General features: G+C 40.7%; 1 protein-coding gene across 1 annotated transcript in view; it reads right to left on the minus strand.

Moving 5' to 3' along the window:
* The window catches only part of LOC124613335 (hemicentin-1-like), a 465,174-nt gene that overhangs the window by 16,739 nt on the left and 432,423 nt on the right, over positions 1-16,012 (minus strand). The window contains exon 13 of the mRNA XM_047142031.1: positions 906-1,060. Coding sequence (XP_046997987.1) covers positions 906-1,060 — 155 coding nt within the window. The remainder of the gene's footprint in view (positions 1-905; positions 1,061-16,012) is intronic.

A 16,012-nucleotide genomic window follows, 5' to 3' on the forward strand; every position in this document is an offset into this window, starting at 1 on the left:
AGAATTACAGCGAATTTCTGTGCATAGCCGTCTCGAAATCCGCGACTGGGTTTTGGTACCCTAAAACAAGTTTCTGGGCTGTTGCTCGATAACGGGTAAAGTCTAAGGGATATACTGTCAAAATCTGAACAATATGCTGCCGTTATTTAATATTTAGACTTCACGACGTACCGGATTTTACGGATAGAAGCAGGTCACTTTTATACCTATATATCTCGGAAACGAACAAAGATAACCAGAAAATTGTCAAGTTGGTTCTATATCGGGACCTTAGTAATGTGTAGTAAAAATGTCAGCGATTTCCTGTGCACAGTCGTCTTCGAATCCTTGGGTAGGTTTTCGTCCGCTGGTGACAGCAAGAATACAGTAAAAAAATTATTTTGTGGATTTTTACGAGGAACCGCCCATGAACTCATGGTGCCTCCCAAAGCCCTATCAGCCTCACCGCAGACCACACCAAATGCAAAATGTACCGACCGCTCTGCTGCATTTGCCTAAGAAGCACTTTGACCACGTACTGTATGGTAATGACAATGAGACGAACCTTCTGTTGGGTAAACAATTGGTCCCTAGTCCAAGGGCTATCCAAAACACTTGACCGTACCTTTTTATCAGCAACAGAAGCCAAGGAATGAGGACCGGAAAATCCGGTTTATATGCCCAGCGGTAGGGAACATTAGGTACGCATACTGTCACATGCATACCGATTTTGGCATATTTTCTCCCAATATCATCTCGTCAGTTAACATTAACATTCACCTCATATAGAATTGGAAGCTACGTTTTGTCACTAAGATTCTTGATCCTCAAATATCTGTGCTGTGTCTCCTAAGACGTTGCTTCAGTGTTCGGGGACACGTAGCGCTATTACTGTAGTGGTTGCTGGACGACGCCGCCGTACTGACCGGATGCGGCACGTAGGCGTCGCAGGCGGCAGGGCAGACCTTGAAGACCTCCCAGGCTGGCGCGGGGTGCGGGGGGCGCTCGCCGTCGCGGGGCAGCTCCGGCGCAGGCACCACGGGCGTCCCGCGCGAAGACGACGCCGCGTCCGTCTCCGACCCTGCAGAAACACCTGCTCTCAGAAGGCAATATGATCACACCGTCTCCAGTTTCTAGGTCTCACACCGTGAGTACAAACTACGGCACAGTTCTGTGCCTTCGCATCTCAGTCCATGAGTGTGTCACGAAGAAGGAAGTTAGTCCCATATATGAAGGGAGTATTTCAATAGTGGTATTATTTCAATAGTGGTACAAGTAAACTTTTGTTCATTTTGAGATACAGAGTCTTAAAGTTAAATGAGCGCTGAAAAATGTGCAGTTGAGATACCAGAAATATTCTAGCATATAGCTTCTTGCTAGAGACGAACTTTTCTTTCTGTTTGTTTGGACCATTAACGTCAGAAGCATTATAGACAGAAAAGTGGAGGTAATGGACTTGTACCACTATTGAAATAAGCCCTTCATATAATAGGGTGGTCAGAAAGCGTCTGGAAAACTTGTATGGTGTTGCAGGAGCGTATGTGCCGAAAAAGTCGATGCATTGCTACATTTCCAAGTTATTTAGCATTGAAGTTAGCCAATAAGGTAGTTGCGCTTGTAAATACGATCACGTGGGCGAGCACGTGTGGAAACTGTCATTATGAGTTAAAATGTGCCTTTTTCGGAAGTGATAAATTTGAGCTAGCTGAGCAAAAGCTACGTTTCTTTGGTTTGAGGAAAACAAACGAGGAACGCATTTGGCGACACTGTCTCTGCTAAGCTGCTTGAATATCCATTCACGATGACCTGATGGCTAACTTCAGTGCTAAATAATTCGGAAATGCCGCAACGTATCTAGTTTTTTCTTAACAGTTGTTTCTCAGCACAACCTATCCTGCAACATCATTACAAGCTTTACAGACTGTTTCTGACCACCCTGTAAAGGGCGTCTCTGTTTCACTTCTTTTGTAAAAAACCTCCTTCTGTACAGACCGTTAAAGATCACTTACCTTAAATAGAGATACAAAACGATGACAATGTCAGCTACCAAGTAATTCAAGGAGGAAAACTTTTGTAGTTTATTAATATCCAACTCTGTCTCTTCCTTCATGCACAAATCGGCACTTACTGATGCTACATGTACCTCGAGTTTCTTCTTCGGCTGTTTTTCCTCTACTTCAGGTAATGTTAGGAGTGCTAATTACTGAACGGTACTGTATGCTTGGCTGATTTAATTACTAAGACTAAGATGGTATTCATTGCACAGAAATGTATTCTAACGTAATCCGTCTCGAATACGAATCTTACGTTACAATAATGAATAATATTGTCCGTACTGTTAGCTGTGCGAGAAGATATTCAGAAAATAGTTTCCGTCAAGCTGCATGCAGATATATGCGCCTGGGAGCACCTTAAACCCTCTGAGACATTCATAATTGTCGTTTGTTTTACGTCTGTATTACTCTTAAGCTGACAATTAGCACTCACTTTTAATCGAACCAGTGTACGAGATAGTCTAGTTTTCCTATAGCGAGAGTCTTTGTATTGCGGTGCGTTGTGAAAGGCTGCCATTACATAAATTCTTATTGGGCAAAGTTCATGTCATGTTAACTAGAGAATTAATTAGTCTTACCTTCAGTAAGATGAACATCAACAAAAGCAAAACGAGGATAGTGGAATGTAGTCGAATTAAGTCGGGCGATGCTGAGGGAATTAGATTAGGAAATGAGACACTTAAAGTAGTAAAGGAGTTTTGCTATTTGGGGAGCAAAATAACTGATGATGGACGTAGTAGAGAGGATATAAAATGTAGACTGGCAATGGCAAGGAAAGCGTTTCTGAAGAAGAAAAATTTGTTAACATCGAGTATATATTTAAATGTCAGGAAGTCGTTTCTGAAAGTATTTATATGGAGTGTAGCCATGTATGGAAGTGAAACGTGGACGATAAATAGTGTAGACAAGAAGAGAATAGAAGCTTTCGAAATGTGGTGCTACAGAAGAACGCTGCAGATTAGATGGGTAAGTCACATAACTAATGAGGAGGTACTGAATAAAATTGGAGAGAAGAGGAGCTAGTTGCACAACTTGACTAGAAGAAGGGATCGGTTGGTAGGACATGTTCTGAGACATCGAGGGATCACCAATTTAGTACTGGAGGGCAGCGTGGAGGGTAAAAATCGTAGAGGGAGACCAAGAGATGAGTACACTAAGCAGATTCAGAAGGATGTAGGTTGCAGTAGGTACTGGGAGATGAAGAAGCTTGAACAGGATAGAGTAGCATGGAGAGCTGCATCAAACCAGTCTCAGGACTAAAGACCTCAACAACAACAACAACAACCTTGAGTAACAGGAAAATATTCTCTAGAAAATGAGCAGTAGATTCTGAAACAGAAGTTACATTTATTTATCGAATTTAACGAGTCCTTGATTTCGCACGAGCAGCATTACGGTGTCGCTTAAGCCCTTTGGAAATCGATGTGAACTAATTGGGTGGACGAGCCTGCTCGCGGTTACGACTATTAAAAGAGTGCAATTATTCTCTTGTCTTGAATTACTGAAATTTGTAGGTCAGCCAAACATTTCTCATTGGGATACTGTCATTGCACGAGGACAGACTCCGACTGATCTCATGCGGGAAGAATAAAGTCTAAAGCTGCAGTGTCCTCCGGGTATACCCCTTCAACGGAAAGACTTCTACCCGATTCCAGCAAGCAGAAAATCGACTCTACAAACTTTTCCGCTCTATAGTGACACCGTCATTCGTATTATCAGTTCCACTGAAGTAAATCTTGACAAGTTGTTCTTAATTTTGCGAACTAGTAGTCTCAAATGATCTGTTCCCTTACTCTTGTGCAAAGAATTTATTGAGCTTTAATTAATCAGTGACAGAATACTTAATTTGCAACTAACTCAGACCAGTAACTTCTCAAGAGATTTAAACTTAATTAAAAAACGCTGGACAGATTATGTTTGTGATAGTATAATAGCGGTGAGACATTAGCTTAGACGAATATTGTCAGTGAACAAATAAGAAGACTGTTCTCCATAACCAGTTTCGCCCAAGTACGCTTGAGTCAGTAATGACACACGCAGAACCTTCCATATTTTCGAATGTGGTTGGTTGCCTTTTTATGAGTATAGTTCTACAACGATGTATGGTAATAAAGATACTGATTTGAAGTCCGATATTCTACTTTGATTTTAAAGATATAGTTTGTTCTACACATAGAATACTATGGAACCGAAATTTCTTTGGTATAATATGGTAGGCAAGATACATAATAAGACGATCTGACGGTCACATCACGTTCAGTAGTGTGGCATGCCACTGCTCTGTGAGATGCTTCGGAGCGGTTTGAAACTTATTCCACACCATTGCTTGACAGAATGGTTGCCAGACATTAGCAAGCTACGACATTTCCTGCGAAGCCGGCTTCGTAGTACAGATACCTCGCCAAACCTGACGTATCGACCGTTCGACCGGAATCTTCCTTAAGAGAATTCGATATATTTGTTTTACGAATATCTGACAGTATGGCACACGGTTGTACCTACAGGATATAGTGTACCAAGGAACACACGATGTTCTTTGGTCGGTACTTCAGTCTTGTGACTGATTTTAGAATCACATGAAGTAACGCACACTAGATGCCTCCATAAGCAGTTTCTGCCGTATTTACGGCTTTAGTTATTATTAGATATGTTCTTTAAGCAGCATTTGTAAATATTTCGCGTTCTGCACAGTATTTAAGTGCCGTTTACTATATCAAAAGTGTTTGGAATATTTTGTTAATCCTTCACATATTGAAATTTATGTTGAGTAAAATACTACGTATTTCTAGCACTACTTATATAACACACCGACAGGTAATCCACATTTCGTGGGTCGTCCACCATTCTGTACTTCAAAATGGAAGAAGGTCTTTTACCGTGGGACTGTTTACCTAGTAACTGTTTTTTGATAATACTTGTGCGTAATTTCATTTCACTTACTGATAATCAGTTTTAATAGATTAATAACGTTGGAGATAGATTATTAAGTCAATTTTGATAAGATTGTCTCGACTGTAACACTTCTAAATATCAAGCGCGTATTTGTTCCTAGACACATGATCATGTGGTACCGCAGAGCACGATTTCACTGTTTGAATGACCTTAATTTATCGCAGTAATTTTTGTGAATTCAGAAAAAGACTGCAGGACATAAAAAGTGAGTGGCATCGTTTCAAAATGGAGTAAGGAAATGTAACAAACTTTTATAGGGCAACGGTCTGAAAAGCGTACCAAGTATAACATCCCTCCTAATCTGATACATAGGGTGAAAAATGCACCAACAACAGTAGGTAGTTAGACGTCACTTTGCACCACACAGCTGAAATACCAGCAGTAATAAACACTATTTTCTCGATCCGCCTCAGCTTGGGATCGGACCCTGACTTATTGAGGCATACACTGACGTTCGTATGTATTAAACCGGGGATTTAGAAACAACGGAGAGGCTTCGTCCCGCCGTAGCCCCCCAGTGGTTCACAACTCCACAACAGGCCAAAGCAGTCCAACGACGCCACCGCCGCCCCGCACCGAATCCAGGGTTATTTTGCGGTTCGGTCCCCAGTGGACCACCCCGGAACATCTCATACCAGGCGAGTGTAGCCCCAAATGTTTGCATGGTAGAGTAATTATGGTGTACGCGTACGTGGAAACGGGTTTTCGCAGCAATAGTCAACACAGTGTAACAAGGCGGCATATGGGGAATCAGCCCGCATTCGCCGAGGTAGATGGAAAACCGTCTTAAGAAAACTCCACAGGCTGGCCGGCACACCGGACGTCGACACTAATAATCCGGCGGATTCGTGCCGGGAACCGGTACGCTTCCCGCTCGGTAAGCAGTGCAATAGATCGCGCGGCTAGCCGGGCGAGCACGAAAGACTGATTACCTGTACCTACAATGCCAGTTTCAAATTTATTATGAACTTGTTGCAAGATCTGCACGGAAGATTAAAAAGGTTACGGACAAGATAAACAGTCCAATCCTGTCATGTGAGGTGACTCGATGTAACATTTTCCTTTGGCCCCTGCTTGTAGCATTATAGCCCCTCACACTTCAATTAATATGCTTTTGCCGGGAATTTCGCCACTCGACTTCGCAAACGCTTTCGACCGCATAAGTCACGCCAATTTACTACTCGTGATGAGTGATACTGGATTCAGCTCTCAGTTCACCAACATTATTCACAACTTTCTAACAGGAGCCATGTTAGTTGGTGATGACCAGTGGTTGGGAAACAAAAACTATTCAAGTGCGTCGGTCTGTCGGCAGGGCTGCCCATTATCGACAATTTTGTACATCATGGCTGTAGATCCATTGCTGAGGGTTATGGGTTTACATGGATAATGACATGCAGACACACAACTCTGCCCTCAAATAAATAGCCTGTGCAAATGACATTGGTGTATTAATGAAGCACGATTTCGATACTGATTTGATTTGTACCACATTACAACTGTATGAAGGCGCCTCTGACGCCATCATCGACAAACGTAAAACTGTGTTGATTCTACCAGGACATCGTCGACCGACAATGCTATCGTGTGGGACGAGAGAATAAGACCCTTGGTTTTCACGTCACTGTGTGCCCGCAACAAATTCTGGCACGAAACTGCCGGAAACTCATCGTTACCATAGAGGGTGTCAGCAGAAACCATGCCTCTCGGCGAATTGATATTCAACAAAATTTACCCTAACAAACATCTTCATCCTCTCTAAGGCTTCGTATGTTGCACAATTGCTAAATATGCCGAAACTATGGCTATATCAACCTCACAATTAATATGGTTGCTGTGGAAGCACGGAATCCTTCAAGTAGGAACAGCGACCGTCTTTTTGCAGAAGGCTCTTTGTGGTTCGCAACTTGTCAATTTTAAACGTAAGTCCGGGGCGCTACTGGTTCACTCCATAGCCACCATGCAGACCAGCCACCCGGATGAATCAACGCTGCACTATTTGGAATTTACCGCCAAAATCCGAGCAAGCCCTTGTAGCGGCAGCTTGATTCCCGTATCAGCTGTCCTTTCTTAAAGAGTAATACCTCAACAGAAGTGATGTCCTTCAAATAGCTACGGATACACACAGGACGGATCGAAGACCATATGTCGACTTGCTAGGTCGACCCTCAGTACACAAGTTCCTAGCCCGAATTGGAAACAGGTAGGGGAACATCAATAATCAATCCCTGACAGCAGACACTTCTGCACTGTGTTATAAATTGGTAAATGATACTTTCCCAACTAATCAGCGTCCTGCGGACATAAACCTACTCACTTCAGAAAACAGTAGAAAATGTAATATCCTTGACATCTGGGAAAATCTTTGCCTGTGTCGTAATGTCCCAGTAGTGTGGGAACACTGTACAAGAATGGCTGCGTTTATCAACATATCCTCAAGTGCACACGTGGCTGTCGAAAATGTCTTTGCGACAGATTTCAGATTCTAACCCAAAATCGAAACAAATGATACGATGTGGCTGCTAGGCCACAGAGTTTATGCCGTTATATATGAGCAAATGAATAATCTCGTTACATGCCTCTCATACTTACGGCCACAGTATGTCAAGAAACGACAAATAAGAGAACTATAGCGCAATCAGCTTGACTGTTCGTGCATCCAAGGTTCTGATAAGAAATAGAAGAATGGAAAAGAAAACTAAGGATTCGTTAGACGATGATCAGTTTGGCTTTAATTGAGGTAAAGACACAAGAGAGACAATTCGGGATTTGCGGTTAATAATAGAAACCAGACTGAATAAAAATTAAGACACGATCATAGAATCTATCGACCTGGAGAAATCGTTCGACAATGTGAAGTGGTGTAAAATGTTTTAAATTCTGAGAAAAATTGGGGTAAGCTATAGGGACAGACGGGTAAAATATAATATGTACAAGAATCAAGAGCGAATAATGAGAGTGGAATACCAAGTACGAAGTGGTTCTATTAAAAAGAGTGTAAGACAGGGATGTAGTCTTTCGTCACTACCGTTCAGTGTATACATCAAAGAAGGAGTGACGGAAATAAAAGAGAGGTTCATGAGTGGAACTAAAATTTAAATGAAACGATATCAGTGATAAGATACGCTGATGACATTGCTATGCTCAGTGAAAATGAGGAACAATTACAGGATCCGCTATATGGAATGGACAGTCTAATCAGTACTGAATACGGACTGAGTATGAATCGAAGAAAGATGAAAGTAATGAGAAGTAGCAGTAATGAGAACAGACAGAACTCACATACTAAACATCAAAATTGGTGATCACGAAGTAGGTTAAGTTAAGGAATTGTGTTACCTAGGCAGCAAAATAACTCATGATGGACAGAGCAAGGCCGGCCGCGGGTGGCCGAGCGGTTCTAGGCGCTTCATTCTGGAATCGCGCGACCGCTACGGTCGCAGATTCGAATCCTGCCTCGGACATGGATGTGTGTGATGTCCTTAGGTTAGTTAGGTTTAAGTAGTTCTAAGTTCTAGGGGACTGATGATCTGAGATGTTAAGTCCCATAGTGCTCAGAGCCATTTGAACCATATTGAACAGAGGAAGGAGAACATAAAAACACCCCAGCACTTCCAAAACAGCACTCCAGGCCAAGAAACGTGTACTAGTATGAAACATAGACTTTAACTTGAGGAAAAAATTCCGAGAATGTACATTTGGAGCACAGCACTGTATGGCACCGTAACATGAACTCTGCGAAAACCAGAAAAAAAGAGACTCAAAGCATCGGAGATGTAGCGCTGTCGAATAATGTGTAAAATTAGGTGGACTGTTAAAGTAAGGAATGAGAAGGATCTCCGCAGAATTGGTGCTGAAAGGTAAACATGGAAAACGCTGACTAGAAGAAGGCACAGGATGGTAGGACATCATTTAAGAGATCAGGAAACATCTTCCATGGCACTCGAGGGAACTGTAGACGATAAATATTGTTCAGGTCGACAGAGATTGGAATACGTTCAGCAAATAATTGAGGACATAGTTTGCAACTGTTACACCGAGACGAAGACGTTGGCGCAGGAGAGATGTTTTTGACGGGTCCCATCAAACCAGTCAGAAGACTGATGACAAAAAAGTTATGTGAACTTCAATAAATCATGGATACAGAAAGGCACTACCCACTGAACCTAGTAAAAACTTGCTTACTTCCCTTTTTTTACTCCATGATATACGTTAGTTATTACTGATAAGAGCAAAACTCATGAACCATCATAAGGAGTGTTCCGTGATTCGATTAACTGATTATTTAGTATCTTAACTACTTGAAAGAGGTTCTCGTCTCTTAGGGACCAAAAGACAAATGGTTTTTTTCAGAGAAAAGTTCAGTTGGGGCTTAGAAGGGCAACATTGCAACCTCACAACAAAATTGATTAGGGAATAATTAATACGTAAGATATCGAATTATGTATATCGGAAGATTTATTCATTTGTTTTAATGCTTAATATGTTTTCCTTACAGTGGCTACCCGTTATTTCTTAACTTGTTTACGTGTCCACTTAAAAGAAATGGCAGATTTTAGACTTCATTAATTTTGCTCCGTCTTTACGGCATTTTATTGTAAGAGTCTCCACCGCTCAAAAACAAAAAACAAGAATCAAAAAACAAAGAAAATGAAAGAAAGAAAGAAAAAATCTCTCGGATACCGGTGTGTTTAATTTTAAAAAGTTCAGAAGGAATATCTTTCTCACTAAGAAAGAATAACAGTCATGGACGAGGAACAGAGTGCACATCTAAATTCTTCGAAGAAAATGGTACACAGATTTCATTTTCCCGTCAGTACAAAACAGAAAGGTTTTTCCGATCTACAGTGGAGGCATTAGATCACCTCCACACTGCGGATGTGTACGAAGTGACGTGTTTGTGGTCAAGTTACGTAAATGAAACTGGGAGGACAATAAAATGGGGTATTAAGGAGCACGAAGGTCCCACATTTGTAAAATGAGGTAACCTCTGGCAGTAGAACTACAGGACGATAGTGGCCAGCATTTGGATTTTAATTATACCCGAATTTTTGACAAGGTCTGGGATATTATTACAGTGTTAAGTCCAGGAATCAAATGAGATTTATAAGAGTAATACAAGTTCAACAGAGATGGTGGCTAGAAGCTTCGTGCTTCATTCGTTCTGCCATCAAGTAACTATCGATCTGACCATGATGTGCAAGGGACATAAATGGTAATCCGGCAGCCACATGGGAGGCACAACAATAATGTGCTGGTAATACTGGTCGTGGAATGTCAGATCCCTTAATCGGGCAGGTAGGTTAGAAAATTTAAAAAGGGAAATGGATAGGTTGAAGTTAGATATTGTGGGAATTAGTGAAGTTCGGTGGCAGGAGGAACAAGACTTCTGGTCAGGTGACTACAGGGTTATAAACACAAAATCAAATAGGGGTAATGCAGGAGTAGGTTTAATAATGAATAGGAAAATAGGAATGCGGGTAAGCTACTACAAACAGCATAGTGAACGCATTATTGTGGCCAAGATAGATACGAAGCCCACACCTACTACAGTAGTACAAGTTTATATGCCAACTAGCTCTGCAGATGACGAAGAAATTGAAGAAATGTATGATGAAATAAAAGAAATTATTCAGATTGTGAAGGGAGACGAAAATTTAATAGTCATGGGTGACTGGAATTCGAGTGTAGGAAAAGGGAGAGAAGGAAACATAGTAGGTGAATATGGATTGGGGGACAGAAATGAAAGAGGAAGCCGCCTGGTAGAATTTTGCACAGAGCACAACATAATCATAACTAACACTTGGTTTAAGAATCATGAAAGAAGGTTGTATACATGGAAGAACCCTGGAGATACTAAAAGGTATCAGATAGATTATATAATGGTAAGACAGAGATTTAGGAACCAGGTTTTAAATTGTAAGACATTTCCAGGGGCAGATGTGGACTCTGACCACAATCTATTGGTTATGACCTGTAGATTAAAACTGAAGAAACTGCAAAAAGGTGGGAATTTAAGGAGATGGGACCTGGATAAACTGAAAGAACCAGAGGTTGTACAGAGATTCAGGGAGAGCATAAGGGAGCAATTGACAGGAATGGGGGAAATAAATACAGTAGAAGAAGAATGGGTAGCTTTGAGGGATGAAGTAGTGAAGGCAGCAGAGGATCAAGTAGGTAAAAAGACGAGGGCTAGTAGAAATCCTTGGGTAACAGAAGAAATATTGAATTTAATTGATGAAAGGAGAAAATATAAAAATGCAGTAAGTGAAACAGGCAAAAAGGAATACAAACGTCTCAAAAATGAGATCGACAGGAAGTGCAAAATGGCTAAGCAGGGATGGCTAGAGGACAAATGTAAGGATGTAGAGGCCTATCTCACTAGGGGTAAGATAGATACCGCCTACAGGAAAATTAAAGAGGCCTTTGGAGATAAGAGAACGACTTGTATGAATATCAAGAGCTCAGATGGAAACCCAGTTCTAAGCAAAGAAGGGAAAGCAGAAAGGTGGAAGGAGTATATAGAGGGTCTATACAAGGGCGATGTACTTGAGGACAATATTATGGAAATGGAAGAGGATGTAGATGAAGATGAAATGGGAGATATGATACTGCGTGAAGAGTTTGACAGAGCACTGAAAGACCTGAGTCGAAACAAAGCCCCCGGAGTAGACAATATTCCATTGGAACTACTGACGGCCGTGGGAGAGCCAGTCCTGACAAAACTCTACCATCTGGTCAGGAAATGTATGAGACAGGCGAAATACCCTCAGACTTCAAGAAGAATATAATAATTCCAATCCCAAAGAAAGCAGGTGTTGACAGATGTGAAAATTACCGAACTATCAGCTTAATAAGTCACAGCTGCAAAATACTAACACGAATTCTTTACAGACGAATGGAAAAACTAGTAGAAGCCAACCTCGGGGAAGATCAGTTTGGATTCCGTAGAAACACTGGAACACGTGAGGCAATACTGACCTTACGACTTATCTTAGAAGAAAGATTAAGGAAAGGCAAACCTACGTTTCTAGCATTTGTAGACTTAGAGAAAGCTTTTGACAATGTTGACTGGAATACTCTCTTTCAAATTCTAAAGGTGGCAGGGGTAAAATACAGGGAGCGAAAGGCTATTTACAGTTTGTACAGAAACCAGATGGCAGTTATAAGAGTCGAGGGACATGAAAGGGAAGCAGTGGTTGGGAAGGGAGTAAGACAGGGTTGTAGCCTGTCCCCGATGTTGTTCAATCTGTATATTGAGCAAGCAGTAAAGGAAACAAAAGAAAAATTCGGAGTAGGTATTAAAATTCATGGAGAAGAAATAAAAACTTTGAGGTTCGCCGATGACATTGTAATTCTGTCCGAGACAGCAAAGGACTTGGAAGAGCAGTTGAATGGAATGGACAGTGTCTTGAAAGGAGGATATAAGATGAACATCAACAAAAGCAAAACAAGGATAATGGAATGTAGCCTAATTAAGTCGGGTGATGCTGAGGGAATTAGATTAGGAAATGAGGCACTTAAAGTAGTAAAGGAGTTTTGCTATTTGGGGAGCAAAATAACTGATGATGGTCGAAGTAGAGAGGATATAAAATGTAGGCTGGAAATGGCAAGGAAAGCGTTTCTGAAGAAGAGAAATTTGTTAACATCCAATATTGATTTAAGTGTCAGGAAGTCATTTCTGAAAGTATTCGTATGGAGTGTAGCCATGTATGGAAGTGAAACATGGACGATAAATAGTTTGGACAAGAAGAGAATAGAAGCTTTCGAAATGTGGTGCTACAGAAGAATGCTGAAGATTAGATGGGTAGATCACATAACTAATGAGGAAGTATTGAATAGGATTGGGGAGAAGAGAAGTTTGTGGCACAACTTGAGCAGAAGAAGGGATCGGTTGGTAGGACATGTTCTGAGGCATCAAGGGATCACCAATTTAGTATTGGAGGGCAGCGTGGAGGGTAAAAATCGTAGAGGGAGACCAAGAGATGAATACACTAAGCAGATTCAGAAGGATGTAGGTTGCAGTAGGTACTGGGAGATGAAAAAGCTTGCACAGGATAGAGTAGCATGGAGAGCTGCATCAAACCAGTCTCAGGACTGAAGACCACAACAACAACAACAATACTGGTCCTCTTCTCCACCACCTTTGATCAATGAAGATGTTTTACAAATTAAAGAAAAATGAATTTGGCACAATATTTTCAATTCTCAGGAAAATAATAGAAAGACAAACTTTTGTTAGTGCATGCCCAACTCATTTTAGACAGCGTTTAGCCACGTGGCAACGCCAGAACACTTCTGAGAAAGGTCCCACCCAATGAACTGAGGCACCGAGTTTAATCAATATGCGTCTCGCGATATGTACCATCTACTCCACAGGAGACAGCAGCACCTATATAGCACTTACTTTCGATTGACTGTGCAGGATTTAAGTCTGGTTGTATTTATTAACTATTTATGTGTGCGTTTATTTTATCTGGATGTCAAAAGATGGAGACAATATCATTAATTCTTATTTTGAAAAATATAAAATGAGTACTGATAAATATGCCCTCAAAGCTGGTAACCTAGGGAGAGCCAGTCAAAGGAAAAGCATGTGATGATTACAAATCCAAAGAAAGCAGGTTCCGACAGCTGGGTCTGAATATTACCGAACTATCAGTTTAATAAGCCATGGTGAGAGTGTGCTCAATATTCTGTATTGGCAGGTGTTGCCATGTTCTCCACCAAGTGAAGTTGGTAAGCCTGGCAGTCGTGCGGAAAATTACGTATCTGGCCCGTCGCACATGTTACCTTCTGCTCTAGGTTGCAATAGCAAGTCGGTTCTCTAGAGCTCGTGGAAACTCAAAACACAGTTTTGTGTTACCTACTTTGGATACTTACAACACATATTGGCTGAACTTTTTCCTCTCCGCTTCCCACTTCTGCCCCTAGCAAACCCACTCCACTCTTCCCGCTGCCCGCATTCGCCACTAAGGAGACGGCAAGTTACAGATCAGGCGTAGTGTATTTGGATGCTGTTTGTAAAATAGGAATCGCATAGAAAAACTATTAAAGAAATAATGAAGACGGTTGCTTAAGTTTTACCGCACGAACAACATACATTAAGTGACTGATAAACTGTTTTCCTTTCACTGTTTTGAGAGGCTATAAGGGAGAAAAAGTTTGGAAAAGTATGATATTACGTTTGTGGTTCGTTGTATATCAGTAAGTACTCTCATTATAAAGTATTTGGTAAATATATTTTGGATAATTTGCGCGTTGTCAGTTGCTCTTTTTCAACATACGTAAACTGCGTATAATGTTATTACTTGTCTTATGTGTCAAAACTTTGACGTAAGATTCCAGTTCTTTATCAGTCGATTATAGAAGTATTATATGTATATATATTTTTAATTCAGGCAATAATTGAAGACAACTGCTGTAAATAATGTAAGGGAGAAAATGGTTGATTTGAGAATTTGAATTGTAAACTTTGATTAAAATCTGTTAAAGAAGATGTTTCAAGCGCGTACAATACGATTTCGTTTTTTTATTTTTTTTATAAAGTATAACTGCAGTGCCGACATCGTTTTACAACGGTAAATTACACATAAAAAATTTATTCTTAAAAATTCGACAGTGTGTTCATAATATTTGTTACCTGTAAACTGAGTAGAATGAACATTGGTTACCTTTGAGTTACCGCTGTTTACTTGCAGAGCCAATTAATGAAACATTACCGCAAAATCTCTCAAAATCACAAATTTACAATATCCGAATTGTTGCAGTTTGTGATGCTAATAGCGTTTGCTATAAAGATTAGTCTAACAGCTTTTGCTACAATAAAGTACATAAACATGAAAAAGTAATCTATGATTCAACACAATAAAACATTAATTTCAGCAAGCATCTTACTGAAGAGTATAAACAATGTTAAGGACGGGTGTTAACTTTTTTACGGTCGCGATGTCGGGTAAATTCACGTAAACTATGGTAAGAGGCACGTCGTGAGAGTGTTTACGTGCTGCACCGGATCACAAACAACTTTTGGAGAGGTTTTGTGTTCAGGAAACGATTCCGTATCCGTATGTAAGCGGTAGTTTCCCACAACACCCCAGAATTAATACAAATCTTTCATCAACAGGATTTCTTCTTTTTGGAACGAACACTGTTCGCCTTGGTTCTAAAGGCACCCATAGTTTGGCTCTTATCACTGATTACATGCATACATCATGACAAAGATCTGACAAGAATCTGAAATTATAGATAGACTGCCATTTATCAGTTTTTCATGGAATTATGAACTAATATTAGTGAAGCACATCATCTATAGTGCCTTACACGCAATAATTACGTTTCTCATAAACTGTCCCAGTTGTTTACAGCCAGGGTCTTCAGTTCATTAAATAATGCAAATCAGATTTTTGTTGCCCCTAGAAGCCTTTTGATACGCAACTTATTACCACAATTTTAGTGACACTCTTATCCGTTTCATAATACAGATACTTCTAAACTTTCATGTATAACTTGATTTTTTATATATCATTGGTATTAAATTATTGACCTTTCACAGCTTCCCACAGGTAGGAAAATCAGATTGACTTGTCTGCCATAGCGGTAATTTTGTTCACGGGCTACTACGTAAATTTACGACTAAAATTCGGGGAACAATATTTGGTAACTCAGCATAATTGCTTCCACACTACTTCAGACACTCAGGCAGTGCACGCTAGGAAAATTCTCAGGATCGGGTGTTATGTGTCCCATATTTTACCGTCATTTGGAGAGACATGTTGTGGCAATGACTAGAGCTGTGAGCTACCACCCGACTGCAGCGCCTATTTATCGCGAGCTATTTCCAGTTGTCCACTACCTGTTGGCGGCGTTAGTACACTGAATCCACCTGACTACAAGGAAATCTGGTGCGAGCCAAGATTACTTGGCGATTGACCAGGTTCAGTGGCAGTCCCGAGCGAGCAAACTTTTCTGTGTGACCTTCTCCCACATTTCCTTTCCCAAGTTTTAAACATTAGCTCACATGGAAA

The sequence above is a fragment of the Schistocerca americana genome, chromosome 4 (genome assembly GCF_021461395.2).
Source record: "Schistocerca americana isolate TAMUIC-IGC-003095 chromosome 4, iqSchAmer2.1, whole genome shotgun sequence".
In the NCBI taxonomy this organism is placed as follows: domain Eukaryota; kingdom Metazoa; phylum Arthropoda; class Insecta; order Orthoptera; family Acrididae; genus Schistocerca; species Schistocerca americana.